At 64.1% G+C, this 21,751-nt stretch overlaps 3 protein-coding genes across 8 annotated transcripts in view; 1 reads left to right on the forward strand and 2 right to left on the reverse strand.

Moving 5' to 3' along the window:
* Positions 1-6,519, reverse strand: part of PLEC (plectin) — a 56,806-nt gene extending 50,287 nt beyond the window's left edge. For 2 of the 5 annotated variants that reach the window (XM_086337770.1, XM_086337755.1), the window contains exons 1-2: positions 6,268-6,519; positions 4,860-5,058 (exon numbers count right to left, since the gene is read on the reverse strand). In XM_086337770.1, the coding sequence (XP_086193896.1) occupies positions 4,860-5,052 (193 nt within the window). In that variant the 5' untranslated portion in view covers positions 5,053-5,058; positions 6,268-6,519. Of the gene's footprint in view, positions 1-3,164; positions 3,308-4,859; positions 5,059-6,267 lie in introns of those variants that run through there. The other 3 variants (XM_086337762.1, XM_086337761.1, XM_086337754.1) reach the window with 2 other exon arrangements.
* A 174-nt stretch (positions 6,520-6,693) lies between these two features.
* PARP10 (poly(ADP-ribose) polymerase family member 10) lies at positions 6,694-13,709 on the reverse strand. 2 transcript variants are annotated; one of them, XM_086337773.1, is made up of 10 exons: positions 13,238-13,709; positions 12,907-13,161; positions 12,599-12,835; positions 11,940-12,523; positions 11,599-11,820; positions 11,384-11,480; positions 10,554-11,195; positions 10,338-10,471; positions 7,356-7,527; positions 6,694-7,262 (listed from the first exon to the last, which is right to left on the reverse strand). In XM_086337773.1, the coding sequence occupies exons 1-10, from the start codon at positions 13,413-13,415 to the stop codon at positions 6,910-6,912; spliced, it is 2,874 nt and encodes a 957-aa protein (XP_086193899.1). In that variant the 5' UTR covers positions 13,416-13,709; the 3' UTR covers positions 6,694-6,909. The 2 variants fall into 2 exon arrangements, with proteins under 2 accessions (XP_086193899.1, XP_086193900.1); XM_086337774.1 differs by having other exon boundaries at positions 12,911-13,161; positions 13,238-13,626.
* Positions 13,710-16,385: 2,676 nt separating this feature from the next.
* Positions 16,386-19,675, forward strand: GRINA (glutamate ionotropic receptor NMDA type subunit associated protein 1). The gene is made up of 7 exons (XM_086337776.1): positions 16,386-16,539; positions 17,541-17,928; positions 18,009-18,121; positions 18,189-18,389; positions 18,506-18,634; positions 18,733-18,876; positions 18,968-19,675. Exons 2-7 carry the CDS (start codon positions 17,565-17,567, stop codon positions 19,115-19,117), a joined length of 1,101 nt encoding a protein of 366 aa, XP_086193902.1. The 5' UTR covers positions 16,386-16,539; positions 17,541-17,564; the 3' UTR covers positions 19,118-19,675.
* Positions 19,676-21,751: the final 2,076 nt, after the last annotated feature.

A 21,751-nucleotide genomic window follows, 5' to 3' on the forward strand; every position in this document is an offset into this window, starting at 1 on the left:
GCTAAAACCACTGAATTCTCTCTCTGTTTCTCTCTCTCTCTCACTCACACACACACTATGGTCACCCCAGCCAGTGAGACTAGGGACCCAAAGTGTGACTTTCGCCTTTTTTCTTTATATTCTCATAGTGCTTTTCTGTCTGTTTTTAGCTTTTGACCATAAACAGACCAAAAGCCCTTTCCAATGAGTCCCAGATAACTGCCAGACCTCAATCCTGTCCACTGAGTTCTGGCCACCAAAGATGACACCCTATGCGATCACCCGCTCACCCTGCAAGCGCCCTGAGTCCTGGCTGAGAGCCTGGGGCTGGTGCCAGGGACACAGGTAACCGAGTCCAGGATGGGACAGGGTGGGACACGTGACGGGATGCCTATCCCGTCAGGGCTGAACAGGGAGGTGAGGGAATCCCACCAGCCGGGCAAACGTCCTGCAGATTCGAGGACACTCCCCACACCACTGCCACCGCCTCCCAGCCCCACCCTGCTGTGCCTCCAGCAGACCCCCTACCCCAGCCCTGCCTGGAGGACCTGCCCCCACAAACACCCCCGCGGACATTGCTCACCTCTGCTCTCCCCACTCCACGTCTGTGCCCCCTCCAGGACCACCGCAGCAGCTTGGTGGGCACCCTCCAGCCCCCCTCCCCCGATCCACACTGAGGCTCCCAGCCCCGAGACACAGCCTTGAACTCTCTACAGGCTGCCCAGACCCTCCTGGCTGGACGACCTACTCCCTGTCCTGGACTCTGTGTCCCATCTTCCTGGACAGGCCTCTGGACCCATGTGCAAAGGGCCGCCACGGGGCTTTGGGGGGCTCTTTCACCATATACCTTCCCCCCACAGCCTGGCCTGCATCACCCGAACTCCCCCTCCCTGCCCTTCCACAGAGACCACAGGCCTCTGCAGCCTCCCTCAGCCCCGCCTGGCTCTCCAGCCCTGTGGGGATCTGCCCTGGAGCCAGGGGCCAGCAGACAGGAAGTGGAGAAGGCCCTGGGAGGAGTAGGACCCTGTGGGGAGTGTGGGGGATTTCCAGGGGAGTGACACGTCCAGTGTGGACAGTGAGGTCCAGTGTGGACAGGGAGGTGCCCCAGGGTCCGGGGAGGGCACGAAGGTCACAGCAGAGGCTGGATTCTGGAGGCAGATGGGGAAGGTGCGTCCAAGAGGGCAAACAGGGCAAGGGTGGGGGCGGGGCGAATGCCAGAGGGGACGAGGCCAGGAGGCGGCGCCAGGCCCTCCCCGGCCAGTGAGTGAGCAGAAGCGGGTGTGCAGAGCTGGGCAGGGGTCCCTGAGGGCTGAGCCTGCTAGTGCTCACTGCGGCCCGGGGAGGGGAACCCCTGCCTCCTTCCTGCCTCTAGCCCAGCAGGCCTCACCTCTCTTCCCCGCGGGGGGCAGCACTCCTCGCGGGGGGGCAGATGGGCCAGGGCCTCAGGCTTCCGTGGGTCCGAGGGGCTCACAGCCGTCAGGCCCGCAGCCCACAGCCTGGCCTCTTCTGCCTCCTTGAGACCGTCCCCGGGCCTTGGCCGTGGCCCTGACCAGCCTGGGTCCAGCCCAGCCCCCTACCCGTTCCCATGGCTCAAGCCAGGAGCTGAGGGACTCGGGTCCTCCAGAAGCCTTCCCTACCCCAACCAGCAGCCCCCACACCTGCTTCCCCAGTTCGCCACTCTCAGCCGCCCCAGGCCTGTGCCGCAATCAGAGCTGAGCCACGGCACTGGCCACCTCAGGCAGGCACCCTGCACCCGCGGGCAGCAACCAGGCCAGCGGGGAGGGGCATGGCCAAGGCAGCTCCACACCAGTCCTAGAAGCCCACAGGGTCCTGTCAGGCCTCGCTCCTGAGAGGTGGGCACCACCCCAGGGAGCAGAGGGCCAGGGCTTCTCAGGCTGGGACACTCCAGCCTGATGCCCTGACGGGCTCTGAAGTCACACGGGAAGATGCTGGACAGAGCGCTGTTCGTTCTGTGCGACGTCCCCACTTCATTCAGAGTGGCCAGTTCATGAACAGTTCCATCCTGGGGACTGCCAGGAGGACTGCGGCCCAGGTGGGCGGCTGCTCCCTGCCCTGGACGTGTCCAGATGGACGCCCCTGGGTCAGGCCAGCCCGCCCAAGACACACCTTCCCTCCCTGCAGGCTCAGGAGCTCACAGTCACAGCAGTGTCTCCAGCCCAAGCGACTGGTCACAGAGGCAAGCAGGTCGGCCACAGTGCTAGTGGGAGAAGCACGCAGCACGTCCACCCGGCCAGGGCCTGGAGAGTGAGTGGACGACCGCCCGGCAGAGATGAGCCTAGGGCCGGGTGAAATCTCCCCTGCCTGGGTGAGGTCAGTGGGTGGACAGCGGCTGCCCAGGGCTCCAGGCAAGGTCCCAGCAGGACCTCTCTCCCTGAACTGCCCTTGGGGGCAGAGCCAGCATAACCAGCCGTGTGGGGCTGGGACCTGCTCTGGCTGAGCGTTGCCCAGAGCCCCACCTCGACCCTTGCTGAGCCTCTGCGGGCCAGGGGCCAGGGCTGCGCCCATGCCTGCTCAGAGCTCACGCCCCAGGCAGCTGGGCTGCGGGCAGCGGACAGCAGGGAGGCCTGGACAGACCTAGGGGCCCCTGGCGGGTGGAGCAGGGGCAGGGGTCTGCCAAAGCCCCCGAGTGGGCTCCTATAGAGAGGAAGAGGGGGCTGACCCGACTTCCCCAGCCCACAGCTTCTCCCCAGCAGACAGTAAAGGGGCGTCACAGGGTCCCTGCCAAAGCTGGGCGGCAGCCTAGGTGCTGACCAATTTGGGGAGGTGAGGAAAGACAGCAGCTATGTGACCCACTGCCAGACAGAGGCGGCCACCCGCGCTTCTGGGGGACGCGCCCAACCGAGGGGTAGGGGACAGCTCAGACTGACCCACGTGTCTGCTGTGCACGGACGCCGGACACAGGACACTGGCCAGGGCGGCCCACTCCACCCGCCCGCGCCGCACCATGCCCTATTAAGGGCATGACCACCGGGCTCCGCCGAGCGCGCTGCCGGCGGCCGCGCCGGTCGAGTGAGGCTGGGGGGTTGGCCGGGGGTCTGGGCTCTGATCGGGACGACCCCCGCAGACGAGGTGTCAGACGCCGGACTGCCCGGCCGGAGGACCTGTCAGGGCCGGCCAGTCGGCCGGCAGGCAGCCCGCAGGGTGGGCGGGGACCGCGGCCGTACCTTTGTACTTCTCGCGCACCTCCTCGTAGGCCTGGATGAAGTCCTGCTCGTCGGGCGGCGGCGGGGCGGCCATGGCGGCGGCGGGCGCTGGACGCTCTGGGCGCTGCGGCGCAGAGCGGGCTTCCAGTCCCCGGCGGCCACTCGGCCCCTGCGGCCGCGCGCGCCGCTTAAAGGAGCCGCCCCCGCCCCGCCCCGCACCCAGGATGCCCCACGGGCGGGCGGGGCCCCGGGGAGCGGCGGCCGCGCGCCCCGGCCCCTCCCGGCGTCGGAGGCTCCTAGTCTCCGCCCCGCACTCCTCCCGGCCGGCGCACACCCCCTTCCCGCCCCCGACCCGGTCGCCGGCCCAACGACGTCCCGAAATCTGCGCGCCCGGCCCGGCAGGGGCCCCCTTCCTCGCTGGCCGCCAGACCCAGCGAGCTCACCTGGCCGCCCCCGGCGCGCCCACCCGCTTCCGCCTCCGCCGCCGCTACCGAGAGCTTTCCCTTGCAACCTGGGAGACGGAGTGTTTTCGGTATGAAATTCTTACGCTAAAAAGAAAATTTTTAAATTACGAATAAAAGGGCTGAAATCGGAAATGTACAGAAGAAAATATGATGTTTTTAAAAGACAATGTCTTTGCCACCCATCAGATTGGCAAGCCCCATCTCCCAGGGCTGAGAAACGCCCTCGCCCGGAACGCCCCGGCAGCGTTCCTCCAGCTGGAAACGCTGCGCACCCCGTGTCCAGAAGCCCGCGGCTTCCAGGGCTCGCGGGACGGCACGGAGGGATGGGGTGGGGGCGCTGTCAGCGCCGGGGTCCGAGCTGCGGTAGCACGTTCAGGATTCACCTTCCCCTGGGTGAAAGAGGGCCTCGTTCCTTCGCATCCAGATGTGACATGTGAAAAAGACCGCGGACCAGCCGCGTCCACAAGGCCCCGGGCAGCGGCACCCTCCAGCTCCCCGCACCCCCACAAGCTATCCCTGTGCTCCCACCACAACGTCCCTCGCTGCCGCCTGCACCGTCCCGCCCAGCACTGGGCTTCCTGGCCTCTTCCCACCCACGTCGGCCCACCCTCCAGGCCTCCTGCAGGGGCGCCGCCCGCCGCGCCCCCGCCCCCCACCCCCATCATCATTCTGTCCTGCCCACGGGGCTGACCTGGAGACCCCCAGCTGGCTCCTCCCTTCGCAGCACATCCCGCCCCTCGCCTCTAGCCCTAGGTCACCTACTTCCCAGAGGGCGCAGCCGCTGTCTGCTGCCAGCCCACACGGTCAGGGTCCTTGCCCCGGACCTTCCCCTTCCTCCTCCAGGATGGCAGCTCCTGGAGGCCAGGCAGGATCTTGGCTCAGGGAGGGGCTGGGACTCCACCAACCAGGTGGTCCCTCCTGTCCTGCCCCTACATGCTTCTACTCCCTGGGAGGCGGCTCTGCCCCAGCAACCTAAGGAAGTGTCACCATCACTGGGGCCTGACGGCTCGTCCTGAGAGCGGCAAGGCGCCCTCCGCAAGCTCCACCTCCGGCCTCGTGCAGCTGACCGGCCGCGGCCAGCAGGTGGCGCTGTGCTGCCCGCAGTCACTCGGGACCGAGAGGCCCGCTCCGCCCTGCAAACCGCCCCCGGACCTCTCCTCCGACACCTGAAGCCCCGCACAGAACACACAGCAGGGGCTCAGCCAACGGGCAAGAGCTGATGAACCGGACAGGCCGAGTTCCTGAGCGTTACCTGCAATGCGGATGACTGCTCTTTCGGCAGGGTCCAAGACACTCCCATTTCCTCCGGGGCCACCTCCACCTCGCCGGCTCCGCTGGGTTTTCTCCAGGTTCCAGGGCAGCGTGTCCCCAGGGCTGGGCGAGCCACTGCCCCCGTTGGAGCCATCCTCAACCACTGCCCGAACCTCCTGGTCCTCGCCCGACATGGCCTCCTGGAGAGAAAGCAGGAAGGGATCACACCTCTGTGTATGGGGGCATACTGCCCCACACTGACCTACACATTCTTAACCTAAACAGGGACCCACCGCAGGCGCCCTGTCACCTGGACACTGACACCCACACCGCTCCCACGTCCCCCCTCATCCACACGCTGAACCCTCTCAACCCGGACAGGACGGACGATCCTCTCCAGCCATCCACGGTTGGCCTCACCCCTCCAGCTCATCCTTCAGATATCCATAGAGTGACCCCCCACTCAAGACCTTGACCTCACTCCCTGCAGCACGGAGATATTGACACCCCCCAACACTCACTGCCACTCCCTTGTCTTAGTCACCCAAACACTGGCCCCTCCACACCATCGCCCAGGGGCTCACCCCATCAGAGGCCACTGATCCCAACCTCCACCCCATCACACCGACACCGGCCTCCGGCCCCTCTGTGCCAAACCTGGACCCTGTCTCCCCTAATCCTTCGATCAGCAAACAAGGCAGGCCATGGGGAACCACTGGCTGCTGCCCCTCTCCTCAGAGGCCTTCGACACCAGCTCTACCTCCAAGCTGTCCGAGCCAACAGGGCTCCCCGTCGCCTTACCCAACCCCAGCACAGCCCCACCTCGGTCTCCGCAGTGAAGCCCTATAAATAGCTGAAGCCGCATCGGCGTGGGCCGCGGGAGCTCTGCTGCAGCGAGGCTGGGAGGGAGCCTGGGCCGCCGCTCCAGCAGCCCTCCCTGCGCGGCACGCACACGCCCGGCCGGGGCCGCAGAAGCGCACCGGCACCGACGCGCGCACGCCCCTCAGCGCCCGGGCCCCACGCGCGGGCGTGCAGGAGGTGAACGGGGCTCCGTCCTGGAGGGACTGGGCTGGCGCGGGGGCACAATGTGGGCTCTGTGCCGGGAGGAGACGGCGGGCAACGAGGTGGGGGCCGCCCCGCCCCGGCCCGTCCCACCCCTCACAGCCCCTCCGCACCCTGCCTCCCGGCAAGCCCCCCGCCCGGCGCCCCGCCGCCAGCCGCACCCCGCCGGCGGCCTTTCCTGCCCACACCCCGGGCACCGCCCGTCCAGTTCCGCAGTCTCCGCGCGCGGAGATGGCATCCTCCGGAGGGAGGAAGGGCCTCGACGCAGCCTCTGGTTCCGGGCTGCCCCCACCCCATCCCGTAGCTCCTGCCCGCCGCGCGCCTCCCCGTCCCGGCCCAGGTCTTACGCGCACGATGGCTCAGCTCCGGTGGGCTCGGCCGGTGCGGCCGGACTGCCGGTGCCGGGAGAGCTGCGCAGGCTGTGCGGGCGGGGCGAGCGCAGAGCCCCGCCCCGGCCCCTAACCGAGCGCCGCCCGTGCGGTCCTGGCGCCCGAGTGCTTGCGGGGCCGGGGCTCCCCGCGGCGGCGGGGCCGGAGCGCCAGCGCGGCTTCTCTGGGACAGCGCCCCCCCACCTCCGCCGCCGGGCACGGCTCACTCCCCTCGCGCAGAGGGCGGCCCGTCGCTAAGGAGACGTCGTTAGGGGAGCGTGCGTGACACTAGGGCGACGCGGGGTCGCTCAGGGGCGCGCCGGGTCGGCCTCTGCCCCCCAGTCGCGGCGGCTCGGCCTTGGCCCCGCCCCTAGCCACCCTGAAAACAGAGGTCGGACCCGGAGCTCCACAGGCACGTTTATTTAAACGACACAATCGCGCTCGGGCGAGGTCTGGCCCGGCCACCCTCCTCCCAGGCTCTGCTGACCCCTGGTGGTCGGCCCGGCCCAAGCCGGGGTGGGGGGAACCCTGCCCAAGGGGGGACACAGCACCACGACAGGAGGCGGGGCGGTAGGGCTGTGCACGGCAATAGGGAGCGGGAGGCCGGGCCGAGGGGGGCCTCTAGGGCCAGGTGGCTGGGGAGGTGCTGAGGAGCGCAGGGGCGTCTTCGGGGAGAGACCGGGACTTGTGCTTGCAAGTGATGAGGTGGGTGGGTAGCGCCTGGGTGTCGTGGAAGATGACGAAGATGCTGGGCCGGTGGAGGCAGTCCACCGCGCTGTCATAACGCAGGAGCGCGTGCCCGGCGGGCCGCGGAGGGGGTGCCCGCAGCCCGCGCTGGCCCTGCCCGTAGTCACCGGTCAGCACCCGCGCCACGAACACTGCCTTGTGGCCCTCAGCATCGGGGGGCGAGTAGCGGTCCAGCACCGACAGGGAGGCGCGCTTGGCGAAGTACACGCCCTGTCCGTAGAGCGCACCTGCGGGAGGCAATGCACCGGGTCGGGGAGGGGGGGCGGTAAGGGAGGTTCTAGGGAGCAGAGCCCACGCCCCCGCAGGGACCCAGGTCTCACCATTGCGGCCGCAGAAGCTGCGGTTGAAGCCGTGCGCGCAGATGTCGGGGACGGTGGGCATCGCTGTGCCGTGGTACAAGACCTGCTCGGCCGGCCGCTCACAGCACTGCTCCAGGCGCTCCCGGTGCAGCTCGTACTGCTGCTGCAGCAGCGGGTGTAGCACGCGCTCCACCTGAGGCAGGGGGTCGGGGGTGGGGGTTGGGATCAGTCAGAGCCAGGCTACTTGTGCCTCTGGGCCACCCAGCAAGGCTGAGCCCCAAGGAGCCCTCTTGGAGGAGTTCAGAGCCTGGGGAGACCTCACAGCTCCTGCCATGCTCTACTCAGTAGCCCACATGAGGTTGACCTTTGCCACCTCCACAGGGCCCCAAGTGGCACTGGAGGGCTTCCGGGGGGCCTGCAGGTGGACAACCCATCCACTAACCAAAACCCAGCACCCACAGCCACGCCTCTACAGAGAGAAGCTGAGCCCGTGCCTGCACTGCGGGCAGAACTTCACCCCCAACGCCAGGAGATACCCCGGACTTCCCAGTAATGGGAGACCTGGTGACCGACCTGGTAGTCAACCAGGAGGAGCCAACTCAGGGACCCAAAAAGTTTCTTAAGAAATTCTAGTCACTTCAGACGGATGCAAAAGAATATTGTATCCATGAAACAAGACTACCTACTGTGAAAAAGAAACAGGCTGAAAATTAGAGTGTTCTTACATTAAGGATGGAATTGCTGAACTGCATCCAGTGGGTAGGCTAAATAATAAGATGAAGATAGAGATCAGGAAGTGACTCAGAGTGCAGAGCTGAAGAAAGAGTTGGGAACTGTGAGAGGACTGATGTGGGACAGGGGTCGGGAGGTCTAAGATCTCAGTAGGAGGACCTCCACAAGAAGACGCCAGACGCGACGGGAGCAAAGAAGGGCTTGATGGAAGACAGTTTCTCTGAGCTGAAGGCGGCATCTTCAGATGGAAAGAAATGCCAAGGATGATGGGAAAGGCACACCCATGGCCCCTACCTGCTGGGAAAACATCAGCCTTCAAAGTGAAAGGAAACTCTACAAGAGTACACACACACACACACACGCACACGCACACCAAAGTCGATATACAAAAGTGGAAAAAATCTCACATTCTCATACTGGGCTTCTCACCACTAATACTGGATGCTAAGAGGCCACAGAAGGGTTTTATTGGGTTTTTTTTCTTACCTTTCCAAGAACAAAAAAATTTTGAGGAGGAAAGAAAAAGAGTTAAGTCTTCCAAAGATCTGAAGGAAAACATATTTTCATCCTAATCGCTATACCCAGCCACACTATTTATGGTGCAAACAAAATAAGGACAGATTAAGGCACAGAAGAATCAGCTGTGCCTAAGTCCACAGAAATGTTTTAATAAATACATAGCATGCTTTGTTTGAAAAAATATCAAATTGTAGTTGCAAAAGGCAAAATAAATTTAAAAGTCCAAGATGTTTACTACTCACTCAAGGAGATACTTCTACTAAACAGAAAAGGAATCTATGCAAGAGGGCGACAGAGTCAACAGGAGAAACTCAGTAGCCAAGCACCACAAAGAAAAACGAAGAGAGTAAATGAAATTAATGGCCATTTGCCCTTGACTCCTAGAATATTCTCTTTCAGGCAACATGGTTTTAATAACTAGGTTTTTCCTTCCCCTTTGCCCTCTCTGGTCCAGTGGTAAATATTTTTTTGTTATTATAATATATTGATCAACCTAAGGCCCAAACATGAGTTTAAGCAAGCTCTGGGAGTTGGTGATGGACTGGGAAGCCTGACGTGCTGCAGTCCATGGGGTCACAGAGTTGGACACGACTGAGCGACTGAACTGAACTCATGGCCCAGGCATGCAGTGTCATGACAGTTGGACGATGATGTTGGTTTGTCAACCTTGCCAACATAAAAATAATGTCACTGACCAAATGTGAGATGGATGAGGGAAGAAATGACGGGGGGAAGGGAAGCTCATTCTCCACATCTCTGGAGGGAGGCAAGAGACAGTCTCTAAAATTAAGTGGAGAAAAGACTCAAGCGGACGTCAGTCATAGAGGTCCTGCTGGAAGAAGTTGCACAGGCAACCAGCCGAACCTCAAGAGGAGCCTGGGGCCCGAGTGCAGGAGGTCTGTCCTCCACAAAGGGCAGGAGTGATGGCTGCTCAGTCCAGAAATGGAAGCAGAGTCCTCCTCGTGGAGTAACAGCAGTAGAACCAGGACAGCGGTGGTGCTGCTGCTGGCTGACTGGGCCAGGGCTGGGGAAGGCCTGGGGTTCTGCATTTCTGACCAGATCCAGGCTGCTGATGCTGCTACCCCACCCCAGGCCCACCCACCCACAGCTCAGTGCTTCAAGAGTCAAGGGGCCGCCTGGCTTCCCAGCTCTCGTTTGGCCCCAGATTCCTGCCCCTCGGCCGTGAGTGTGCAGCCCAGCTCGTGCTCAGTTATCCTGTCTCTGGGCACTGCTCTCACACTCGCGTGCCAGCCAACTAGCCTGGCTCAGCCTCCTCCTCAGCCCTTCCTTCTGGCCCCACCGGCCCTCGGGACACCACTGCCTCCATCGTCTACCCCATTGCCTTGCAAGCCTCTCCTTCTCAGCCTCCTTTTCCTTCCTTCTGGCTCCCCCACCAGTAGTTCCCAGCCTTTTCTGCAATGAGACCATGCTCAGAGCTGCCACTTTTTACAAGTGAATGCAGGAAGCGGCTCCAACCAACCCTCTTCTTGCTGGAGCCACCCCCATGGCTGGCAGGGGAGCCCCCAGAAGTGCAGTCTGTGGAAGGAGCAATCCTCAGAGAAGCCACGAGATGGCGCCAGCACCCCACGCTCTACACGAGGAGGCGGCAGCAGGCACCTGTCACTGGCAGAATGGGGACCCAGGCTGGGACCCCCAACCTCCACAGCTTTCTGTCTCCCTGGCCATGGGCTCTGCAAAGCAAAATGTGCCAGGAGCCCAGAGGCCAGAGGCGGCAAGACAAAATGGCCTCACCCGCACCACGTGGATCCTGCCGTGGGCCGTGTCCAGTGTGTCACAGAAGGCCTGCACCACCGCTTGGAACTCACTGCTGCTCTCAGCGAGACGCTCCAGCCTGCCCAGGGGCTCCTTCGGCCTCTGCTGTGGCACTGAGGCAGGAAGGAGAAAGGCTGTAGGCCATGCTCAGGGCGCTGGTCGCCCTCCCCGCCCACTCCCAGGCTGCGGACTCACGTGTGGAGCAGGAAGCCGCCAAGGGAAAGGCTGAGCTCTGATCCCGGGGGCCAGCCAGCAGCGCCGCCAGGTGATGGGCCGCGTGGGTAGGCTGGACCCCAAAGCCACGGAGGACGATGTGGCCACCGTGCAGGGCAACACTCACGCCATGGCACCGCTCCAGGCGGGCGCACAGCTCCGAGGGCAGCACACAGCCCGGGGCCCCCACCAGCTCCTCCCTGAGGTGCACCTCCAAGGCGGCCTCCAAGGCCCGGTCCAGCTCGTCCATATCCCGCTCGAAGGAGGTGTGCACCTCCAGCTGGGCCCGGCCACCTGGGCCCTGGCCCCAGAGGAGCTCCTGCTCCCCACTGAGGGGGGGCGGCTCCAGCAGGGAGAGGGCCAGGGCCTGCTGCAGCTCGGCCTCCTCCTGCTCGGCTGCCTGGCCCTGCGGCTGCAGGGACCGGTAGAGCGCCAGCTGTAGCTCAGCTTCCTCCTGTAGCCACCCAGGCTCTCTTGTGCTGGGGGCCAAGGGCTCCTCCCCAGACCTGGGGATTGTCACCTCCTCCTCTGGCTGCCCCTCAGGCTCCTCCTCCCCTAGCTCCAGCGGCAGCCAGTCTTCCCCATCCAGGCCCTCCAGAGTGGCCAGCAGCTCTCGGACCTCCTCTGGGGGGCAGGGAGAGGAACCCGGTCAAGGGTCAAGCCCAGCCAGGACGGGGCAGTCAGGGGCCGAGAGGAAGATGGAGACAGGGGTTGGAGGGTATCCGCTCAGCCGATGGGCACAGTGCAGAGGAGCACAGAGCCTGAGGTCAAGAAAGGGCTGCGGGATGTCCTGGGGCCCCAGGGATCCCTACCCAGGCCTGAGTTCTCCTGGTCACGGTCCGGATCGTCTGGAGGCCAAGGGGTGGAGGAGAGGCCAGGGAGGGCCTGCAGGGCCTCAGTGGGGCCCACCTGTTGGGAGAGAGTGTCAGGGCTCCCAGGACACCTGCCCCCCAAGGCGTCTGAGCAAGGGTGGAGGCAGCGCCGGGCAGGGGTAACAAGGGGAGGGCGGGGCAGGTTCCGTGTCCACCTCTTCCAGGTCCATGTCCAGGACGGCCCCAGCCAGATGCTCTGTCCTGAAGACGCACTGGAACTGTGCCTCCAGCTCCCGGAGAAGGTGCTGCCCCTCTGGGCTCAGCAGGAACCTGGCACTGCCTGGGTGCTTCAGGCTCAGCATGTGACAGCTAACGCTGCCCAGCAGACTTTGCAGAAACTCCTTGGCTGCCCGGCATGGGGCCAGGGCTCCGAAGAGCTGCAGGACCATGGGGCGGGGGTGGGGGGAAGTTGGCAAGTTTAGGGCACAGGAAAGGCACCGAGAGCCCCCAGTAGCAGAGGAGGATCAAAGGTGAGGACTCCTCAGGGGCTGCTCACCCGGAATCCAGTCGTATCTGAGCCCTCGAGTGGGAAGAGGGCCACATCTCCCAGGCCGGTGAGAAGGTCCTCATGATAGAGCTGAATGAAGCGCATTGCTCCCGGCTCTATTGCCAGCACCATCTCCACCAGGCCCTGCTGCCCCGGTGACCCCGCGGGCCCCTGGCTCACTGACGCCACCTGCTCTGAAGAGCGCATGGCGATCTCCACTGGGTCCGGAGACCCCACAGTCCTTCGGCTCCCCAGTCCCTCCTCTTCTGAAGACCCCCAGGGCCCTGAGCTGACTGGCCCAGCCGGTGCCAGTGACGAGCTGTCCCATTGAGGGCCTGTGCTCAGAGAGGCTCCTGACTGCCCTGGCGCCTCCTCAGAGCCCAGTGTGACATCCCCAGCATAATGCTGTTCCCTTGCTGGTCCTCCTGCCTCCTGGAGAACGTGCCTGGGGGCCCCAGGCCCCAGGTCGCCCGGGCAGCTTCCTTCACCAGCGTCCTCAGCAAGCTCCTCAGGCTCCAGGACATCGTAGTGAGGGACAAGTTTCAGCTCTGAGCCCTGCAGCCGGTGGTCCCGCTGCAGCACCCGCTCGGCCACTTGGAAGAAGGGAAAGAACAGGTCATCAGGGCTCCAAGTCATGGTGGGGAACCTCCCTGTCCTGCCCCACTCACCACGCCAGTGCTGGAAGGAGACCACGGTGCCCAGGTGCCCTGGAAGGCTGTGCATGCCCTCCAGGGGCCCCCCGCCGCTGCGGCGCTCATTCTCCAGGTACAGCTCCAGCAGCAGCAGGTCTGCAGGGGGGTCGCCTCCTACCACACGCACTGCCCGGGCCTGGGGCACCCAGGCCAGGGAGACCTCAGCCCCCTCCAGGCCCAGGGCCCGGGAGTGCACCTCCAGGACTCCAGCTTCTGTGGGGAGGATCCAAGTCAGCACAGGGTGCCTCCCCTAACAGGCAGGCCGCCCCAATCCCGCCTCTTACCTGCCTCAGAAAGGGGCTTGGGCAGTTGCACCAGGGCGCGATCTGGTCGGGGACTGGCCAGCGCGTGGCAAGGCTGCTCCGGGTGCCCGGTGGCACAAAGCAGAGCTTGGACATACTGCTCCAGTAGCTGGGGTGTGGTGCCAGGAGGCAATCCTTGGAGCAGCAGGCGCGCAGAGGCGCGTGGTGGGGCTGGCCGCAGGCTCAGCCGAGCCCCCTGCAGAGTGTGCTCCGGCCAGGCCAGGACCCTCGCGGCATCTGCGGGCGAGAGGAGTGTGTGGTCAGGGCCAGCGGCCAGCGGGGCCCAGGCTGCCCCTTTCCGTTGGTCCCTTACCTGCAGGCTCCTCAAAGGTGAGGATGCCCCCGCGGCCGAGTCTCTGCCAACTCGCCACAGGCCCACCCCCAGAGCTTCGGCGGTTCTCGAAGTAGAGAGTGAGCAGCTCGTCTGGGATGCTGGTGGGCAGACCACTGAGCTCCACTGCGGCTCCCACCTCCGCCTCCGCCTCCCCCATCGCCACCCTGGGGCCAGACGAGGGGGTAGGCAGCAGCCCCACCAGTCCGCCTCACGCAGTCCGGGTCCCTTGGTAGCGTTCCCTGACGCCCCCTTCACTATGCAGGCGACCTACATCCCCCCACTTACACTTCCTGACCCCAGCCTGAGCCGCCCCAGCCCGGGCCTTCAGCCAGGACTTCCTCCCCACACCCTGGGACAGGAAAACAAAAGTGAAACTGTTGCAGGAAGGGAGGAGCGCAGTGCTGGGCCTTTCAGGTGCTTCCCTCCTCAGGCTCCTCCCGCAGGATGTTCCAGCCCCGCCCCCGCCCCGCCCACCAGGCCCTCCGCCCACCGGTCCGTCTGTCTCAGTCGTGGGTCCCACCCCAGCCCATTGGCTGTAGGATGGGGGGAGTGGCCCCTGGAGGTCCTCCACTCCCACTGGCCCTTCCCTGTGAACCTCAAGACGGCCAATCACCCTCCCTGGTAAATCCGCCGGGGTTCTTGAGTCATTGCCCCCAACTCAAAGACCTCAGGCCTCTGTGTTCCCTCCCCCGACTGCAGAGACTTTGGGTCTGGCTGAGGCTGGCTTTTAACCCTCCCCAACAACCTTGGCGCCTGCACCTGCACTCACCCTTCAACAACTCAAAGGTGGCCGACCTCCTACCTGGCGAGGGTGAGCAGTTCAGCTCCTGACCCTGGAGGGGTACATCCCCATCACTGCCGGCCCATGGCACTGCCACGCCTCTTGCCCGGCTGCACCTTTAGAACCCACGCTCCCTCTTGCCATCCAGTCGCCCCTTCCCTGGTGCCCGTACTCATTGGCTTCCAGCCTCTGGAAGAGTTGTGCCCACAGTGCTCTCCACCCCCACCTCCCACTTAACCCTCAGCCACAAAAACTCCCTTCAACCCCTGCTACTTCTGCAAGGTATTGAGGGCCTGTCCAGCCTGTACCCTGAGCTGCCCCCACCCTGGTCCGAGCCTCTGTCATCTCTCGTCTAGATCACGTCTCTGACTTCTGAACTAATCTCTCTCTGCCACTCCTGCCCTATCGCACCGTCCATCCACAACAGAGGGCAGGGTGTGCCTTGTAAGTCGCACCAACATGAGATTGGACCACGGTGAAGCCAAAGTCCTTTGGAAGACCTGCCAGGCTGGACTGACCGGGCCCCAGTCCCTGCTGGCTGAATGCTCTTGTATCCCCCATGCTCCGTCATCCAGTGCAGCAGACCCTCCCTCCCTGACGCCTTTGTACTGGCCCTTCCTTCTTCTAGACCAGCCTTTCCCATAGAGCCGCCTGGCCATCCCTCCCCCCAAATCACCTTACTAGGTTCTTGGTGGCAGGTTTAACTTGAACTTAAAAGTCTTCAAGAACCCTCCTAAAGCCCTGACCTCAACTTCACATTTGTCATTTTTAGGTTTTTTTCTTTAAAAAAGGGCCCTCAAATTGTATTAGCTTCTAGTTGTACAAAACCTGAAGTCACCTCTGCCTGCTCTATGCTTTGTGTTCTCATGGAACTCATTGCCCACAAAGGTCCGTCTAGTCAAGGTTATGGTTTTTCCAGTAGTCATATATGGATGTGAGAGTTGGACTATAAAGAAAGCTGAGTACAGAATAATTGATGCTTTTGAACTGTGGTGTTGGAGAAGACTCTTGAGAGTCCCTTGGTCTGCAAGGAGATCCAACCAGTCCATCCTAAAGCAGATCAGTCCTGGGTGTTCATTCGAAGGACTGATATTGAAGCTGAAACTCCAATACTTTGGCCACCTGATGCGAAGAGCTGACTCATTTGAAAAGACCCTGGTGCTGGGAAAGATTGAGGGCAGGAGGAGAAGGGGACGACAGAGGATGAGATGGTTGGATGGCATCGCCGACTCAATGGACATGAGTTTGGATAAACTCCAGGAGTTGGTGATGGACAGGGAGGCCTGGTGTGCTGCGGTTCATGGGCTTGCAAAGAGTCGGACACGACTGAGTGACTGAACAGGACTGGAACTCATTGCCTTCTAACACAATGTATAATTTACTTATTATACCTATCCCTACTGTGGAGGATCTACCCCAGGCGGCAGTGTGCCGGAACAACTCACATCATGACGACAACATTGTTCAATTTGGGGGAATCTTTGTGAGTCAGTTTGTAAACTGGTGGTCAGTCAAAATAAGCCACGATGGGGTATTTATGCCAAGGACATGTGCAAAGGCACAGATCAGGGTTTCCCCACGTTGGGGTCAGTTTTTCAACACGGAACCAACACACCTCCTGCACAGGACAGAGCCTTTCCCAACCACTGCCAGGCCTGGAAGAGGCCACCATCCAGGAGTCCAGAAAGTACAGTAGGACTCCTAGGCCCCAGGGGCAGAGGCACTCCTGCAGGGACTCCAGGTGACAGCGCCCCAGGGGATGTTCCTGACTGGGGCAGGCAGCGCTTCTTCTCAAGACCACTGAAGCCCAGGGAAGTTAAATTGACCTCCGGTCCTGGGGCATCTCTAAGCCTCAGTCCCTCAGCAGAGAAACAGGGCTAAGAACGCCACCCTTATTGTTTGTGAGTTTGTGAAGTGAGCATAAATGGGCCAGTAGGGACCTAGACTAGCTTATTGGAGAGGACTGAGCAATTATACAATCAGGTCTCTTGATCTGGGATAGACTTGGATGAAATGGAGAGTGGGGTTTCAAGGTCAAGGAGGGACGGAGAGTGCTAGTCAAGACTCAGCAAATCTCAAATTTAGGAATAAATTTCTCGATTCTCTGACCCAAATTGGAGAGGCCAGGTGTCAGCCTCCAGGTCTACAGCTCTCAGAGCCCAAGCCCAACTCTCGGTGGACGGAGCGCGAGACAGACGCCAGCACGCCGGCGGGATGGGGCAGGATCCTTTCCGGAGAGGCGCCGCCCTCCCGCAGAGACCCGTCCGCGGCCCCGCCCCGCCCTCGGCCCCGCCCCAGGCCCCGCCCCGCGCCGCCGGCACCGCCCCAGGCCCCGCCCCGTCACACGGCCTCGCTGCGTCTCCTGAGCCGCAGGCGCAGGCCCAGCCGATCCGAGAGCGTAGCGGGTGCGGTTGCGGGTGCGAGGGCGGACGAAGCGGTGGCCGACCCCGCGGCCGCGCAGCAGACAGTGGGCGCAGCTTCCTGAGGCGCCCCGCGACTGGTGAGTCCCCGGCCCTAGCACAGCCGCGTGTCTACCGGTTCAGCCGGCCGGCCGCTGCCACCCCCGCGGGAGCCCTGCGCAGCCGAAAGGCGTCGCGGTGGGTCAATCTGCCGGTCCGGCCGCCGCGCGGCCCGCAGGGGCCGGGGAGCGGGGTGCGGCGGTAGCGGCGGCGGCGGCGGCGGGGGCGGGGAGCCGGAGAACCCCGCGCGGGCAGGCGGGCGGGGGCGGCGCGCTGCGGCGACAGTAGGACCGCCGCTCGAGCGCCCCCCAAACGGGCAAGAGGGCCCACCCCGCCCTCGGTGCGGGGTCCCTGGCCGCCGCCGCCGCCGCCGCCCGCCTCGCCCCCACGTCCGCTTTGTTCCCCTGCGCGCCCTCTGGTCTCTTCCATCCCCCACACACCCCCGCAACCCGCTGTTCTTGGCGTACCCCGCCAGCAGGCAGCCCGGCAGCCGATTCAGGCCTGCTGCCCCTACCCGGGAGCGAGGGACGGTCGGGCCCTGCTCTGGGAGAGGGGCTCAGGGCTCTGGTTGGTCACAGATGGCGTGCGGATTTCCTGGGATAGAAATAGCCGCCTGCCCTGGCCCCGTAAAGCTGCTTAAGGGGCGGGATGTGAAGGGGAGGGTCCGGGCACACCCCCACACCTCCCCGACCGCGCCCCCGGCCGACACCCAGGATGAGCTCTGACCCGGAGACGCCAGCAGCCGTGACAGGCCCCCTCGAGGTGCTTGAGAAACCGCGGAACTCCCAGAATCCCGAGACTGACAAAGTCACCCCCTCGTCCCTCCCCTCCCCTCTGAGGTCGGCCTGTGGCGGTCCCTGCTGAAGCCGCCAGCGCAGCCACCCGGCCCCCACCCGCCTCTCCTGGCCCCCAGCTTGGGACTCCCCGCTGCCCTGGGGCAGGGGTCATAATCCCCCTCCTTCCATCCTGGTTCCCGGCAGCAGGTGGGGCGCCTGGCTGGCTTCTGTCGCGGCAGGCTAACTGTTCTCTCTCTGTCCTCTAGGGGGAGACCACAGAAGCTGAGGCCATGTCCCATGAAAAGAGTTTCTTGGTGTCTGGGGACAGCTATCCTCCCCCCAACCCTGGATATCCGGGAGGGCCCCAGCCCTCCATGGCACCCTACCCAGGGGCCCCTTACCCACAGGCCCCGTTCCAGCCATCCCCCTATGGCCAGCCAGGGTATCCCCAGGGCCCCAGCCCCTACCCCCAAGGTGGTTACCCGCAGGGCCCCTACCCCCCTGGGGGCTACCCCCAGGGCCCCTACCCCCCAGGGGGATACCCCCAGGGCCCCTACCCCCCAGGGGGATACCCTCAGGGGCCATATCCGCAGAGCCCCTTTCCCCCCAACCCCTACGGACAGCCACAGGCCTTCCCAGCACAGGACCCTGGCTGTGAGTATCGGGGCAGGGCAGGGCGAGGGCAGGGGCTCCCACATGAGTGAGGGGCGCTGACTGCCCGTCCTGCTCCTCAGCACCTCATCATGGGAACTATCACGAGGAGGGGCCCCCATCCTACTATGACAACCAGGACTTCCCTGCCACCAACTGGGACGACAAGAGCATCCGCCAGGCCTTCATCCGCAAGGTGGGCCTCGGGGGCTGGGGGTGTGGGCAGCTGTGCTGGCGGGGCTCTGAGCCGCCTCCCTCCCCAGGTGTTCCTGGTGCTGACCCTGCAGCTGTCCGTGACCCTGTCCACCGTGGCTGTGTTCACCTTTGTCGGGGAGGTGAAGGGCTTTGTCCGGGAGAACGTCTGGACCTACTACGTTTCCTATGCCATCTTCTTCGTCTCCCTCATTGTCCTCAGCTGCTGTGGTGACTTCCGGCGGAAGCACCCCTGGAACCTTGTTGCGCTGGTAACTCCCAGGGCCCTCCCTCAGCACCCCATGTCTCAGGCTTTGGAGCAACAGAGGGGGTGGGGTGGGGTGGGAGGGGCCGTGGCTCTGGATGCTGACATGCCATCTCCCCACAGTCGATCCTGACTGTCAGCCTGTCCTACATGGTGGGCATGATCGCCAGCTTCTACAACACCGAGGCAGTCATCATGGCCGTAGGCATCACCACGACCGTCTGCTTCACAGTGGTCATCTTCTCCATGCAGGTGAGGGGCCCCCCGGGGCAGGGCTGCCGACCCCCGGGGCCCAGAGGCGCCCTGGGGCGGCGGCCGCCAGTGCCCCCTGCGCGCATCTGTGCCCGCAGACCCGCTACGACTTCACGTCCTGTGTGGGCGTGCTCCTGGTGAGCGTGGTGGTGCTCATCCTGTTTGCCATCCTCTGCATCTTCATCCGGAGCCGCGTCCTGGAGATCGTGTACGCCTCGCTGGGCGCTCTGCTGTTCACCTGTGTGAGTGACGGGGCCGTGGCCCAGGCGGGGGGCTAGGCGGGGTGCTGGGCGGGGGGCTTGTCCCTCGACACGGCCACTCTGTCACCCCCAGTTCCTGGCAGTGGACACTCAGCTGCTGCTGGGGAACAAGCAGCTGTCCCTGAGCCCAGAGGAGTATGTGTTTGCTGCGCTGAACCTCTACACGGACATCATCAACATCTTCCTGTACATTCTCACCATCATTGGCCGCGCCAAGGAGTAGCCTGAGCCCGCTCACGTGGGGCCCCGCAGGTGGCATGCCCGGCCTGGTCCCTGCCCTGGCGTGGCAGCTCCTCTCAGCTCCCCTCTCTCGTTCCCGTGTGCTGCCTGGGACAGGGAGTCCCCCGACCCTCCCATGTGTACACCGCAGACACTTCTGTCCTGGACCCGCCGCGGCCAGCATGGCCCCTTCCAGCCGTCCCACCCCGCCACAGGGCAGCGGGGCTGGGTTTCCGTGCCCCCTCCTGCCCACCCAGTGTTGCATGAGCCCTGTCTGCCAGCCCACTCCAGGGCCTGGGGACAACACCAGGCCTCAGGGGCGAGTGATGGAGCCACGAGGTGAGGTGCACGTCTCCCCTCCTGTCCCTGCTCCCTGGCTCGGCGTACAGCCTCCCCAACCCCCCACTGGAGTGCTGCCCTCTGGGGGACCTGCGGGGTAAGGGTCTCGTCCCTGCGCTGAGCCCTTGAGGGCAGAGAGGAGGGAACAGTCCAGGTCTGGAGGGTGCCTTCCTCTCATTCTGCTGTCTGTAAAATACCAATAAATGGGACCCTTTGCGCTCTGTGTTCCCTTCCTCACTCTCGTCACTGCCACTTCCTCCCCGAGGCAGGGAGGGGTCTGGGCATCGGCAGAGTGAGGCGGCGAGCAGAACCTGGACAGGCAGGAGCCGGACAGGCATTGCTAGCCGGGCCTGGCTCTGGCGGAGGGTGAGGGCAGCAGCTTCTCCATGCCTCCACCTCCTCGCAGCCTTCCGAGCCACGTCCTGAGCACTGTGCCAGGAGGCCCGGCTGATGGACGGGACCCGGGGCTCCCAGATCACATGCTGTCTACCACCCATGCCTGGGACCTGCCTGGCGTGACAGAAGGTCCTGTGAGACCTCACTGTCCCCCGCCCCGGGCCTGAGGGGCAGCGGCACGGATCACTGACCCCCCCAAGCAGGACTGTCCTGCTCCTCTGGCTCTGACAGGCCCCCAGGAGCCCATCAGCGGGCACCTGACAGGTGGCACTGCACGCCTCTCCCCAGACACCTGCAGACCAGGGCCCCTAGGATGAAGCAGAATGGAGACCCTGAGGCCCCCTGGCCTGCCTCTGGCACCTTCTAGCAGTCTCTCCAGACCCTGCCCCTCTGTGGCCTCAGCCCCAGCTGGTCCTGCGTAGCCTCCTGTGGCTCTCTCTGTCCCCGCTCCAGAGCCTACCCCTGCCGCCCCGGCTCTGACTTGTGCACCCGCCGTCAGCCAGCTGCCCTTATCCCCGCCCTCCTCACAGAGGGGTCCCTCCGCGGCCCTGAACCCTCCTGAGCCCCCGGCCCAGTGGACACTCACGACCAGCCTTCGCTCATAGGACCTGCTGTCCACTTGGCTTGAGACCCCTCCCCCAGGGCTTCCCCAGCTCCTACCTGCCACGCCATTAACCTGGTCCATTAACCGGTGCCAGTACCCCAGCATCTCTGAAGAGACGCCCGCTCTAAGCCAGCACCCCCACACCCACAGGCACCTCGTCATGGCCTATGCCGCCCCTGCCGCTCCCACGTAAGCCCTGTCAGCGTCCAATGCCCCCCCCTAGGCCAGAGACTCGTGTCCCCTCCGCCCTCGTCCATCCTGCCCCACCCGCTCCCCGCCCGGGCCCCCTCCCCGAGGCCTTCTGTGCTCGGCTGACAGCTCACCCCCACCAAGCCTCTGCCCGCCGCTAGGTGTGCTTCCGACACACAGGCCACACCATGTGCCTGATGGCAGCTGGCGGCACGAAGTCCACGTTCCCTGAAGGCTGCTCGAGCTGGCCTTCTGCTGTCCCCATGCCCCTCAACCCGAGATGGACCTTGCTCGGCCTGAGCCGCAGGCAGGCCCCACTTCCCCGGGCGGGCTGCACACTGCCTTCCCAGAGTCCAGCTCACCCCGCACAGCGGTTTTGCTCCACTGCTACCCTCAGTCACTCGGCTTTGTTCACGTGCGGGTCAGGTGTCACCGCTCCCCTCCCCTACCTCTCCCGGAGCAGGTGTGGCTCCTCATCCAGGATTCCCTGCCTGCGGGAGCCAAGCGTACAGACACCTGCTCTGGGGAGCATTCCTGGCCTTCAAACCCCAGCAGAGACAGGAGGGGCAGCTAAGGAATGAATCCCAAGTCAAGTGTGCAGGGCCAGTGTCTGCTCAGGGAATGCGAGGACAAAACCTTGGCTAAACGAATCCTTGGCGGAGGCTCCCGAGAACCATCAGGGGCCAGAGCTGTGGGCTGGGCCGAGGTCTGGAAGCTGGGCCGCTGTGGGAGGGAGGTCAGGGGTACACAGATGAGGCCTTGAGCTTGCCCTGCCAGGGAAAGGGACTGGCAGGAGTCACTGCTGAGCGTGTACTCAGGAAGATGAGTCCAGGGAGAGAGTGTCCAGAAGAGGGGCTGGGTTCCAGTAGGTACAGGGAGGAAGCAGACAAGATGGCAGAAGGGAGCAGGGCTCAAGACAGCTGGCAACGGCACCAAGGGGCCACAGGGGCCCAGTCAAGGTGGGCAGGGCATTTCTGCCAATGGAGTGTGGCCTGCTGTCTGCTGTGTCCGCTGCCGCCAGGAGGAGATACGGGGCAGCTTGTGTCTAACCGGGTGGGTGGGTGTGAAGAAGCCACAGGAGGGGTGAGATCAGCCAGGGAGACTGTTCAG

This window comes from Bos grunniens, chromosome 14, assembly GCF_055505025.1.
Source record: "Bos grunniens cultivar Pamir isolate PY7600 chromosome 14, Bosgru_T2T1.0, whole genome shotgun sequence".
Classification (NCBI taxonomy): Eukaryota; Metazoa; Chordata; class Mammalia; order Artiodactyla; family Bovidae; genus Bos; species Bos grunniens.

What these genes read in the sequence shown, in the direction of transcription:
- PARP10 (XM_086337773.1), bottom strand. Translation starts at nt 13,415, where the DNA reads ATGGGGGAGGCGGAGGCGGAGGTGGGAGCCGCAGTGGAGCTCAGTGGT. An exon ending in CACCTTTGAGGAGCCTGCAG is followed by an intron (nt 13,162 to 13,237) that starts GTAAGGGACCAA and finishes TCTCGCCCGCAG; the next exon opens with ATGCCGCGAGGGTCCTGGCC. An exon ending in GCAGGATCCACGTGGTGCGG is followed by an intron (nt 7,528 to 10,337) that starts GTGAGGCCATTT and finishes CCCCTGCCTCAG; the next exon opens with GTGGAGCGCGTGCTACACCC.
- GRINA (XM_086337776.1), top strand. Translation starts at nt 17,565, where the DNA reads ATGTCCCATGAAAAGAGTTTCTTGGTGTCTGGGGACAGCTATCCTCCC. An exon ending in CCCAGCACAGGACCCTGGCT is followed by an intron (nt 17,929 to 18,008) that starts GTGAGTATCGGG and finishes CCTGCTCCTCAG; the next exon opens with CACCTCATCATGGGAACTAT. An exon ending in CCTGGAACCTTGTTGCGCTG is followed by an intron (nt 18,390 to 18,505) that starts GTAACTCCCAGG and finishes ATCTCCCCACAG; the next exon opens with TCGATCCTGACTGTCAGCCT.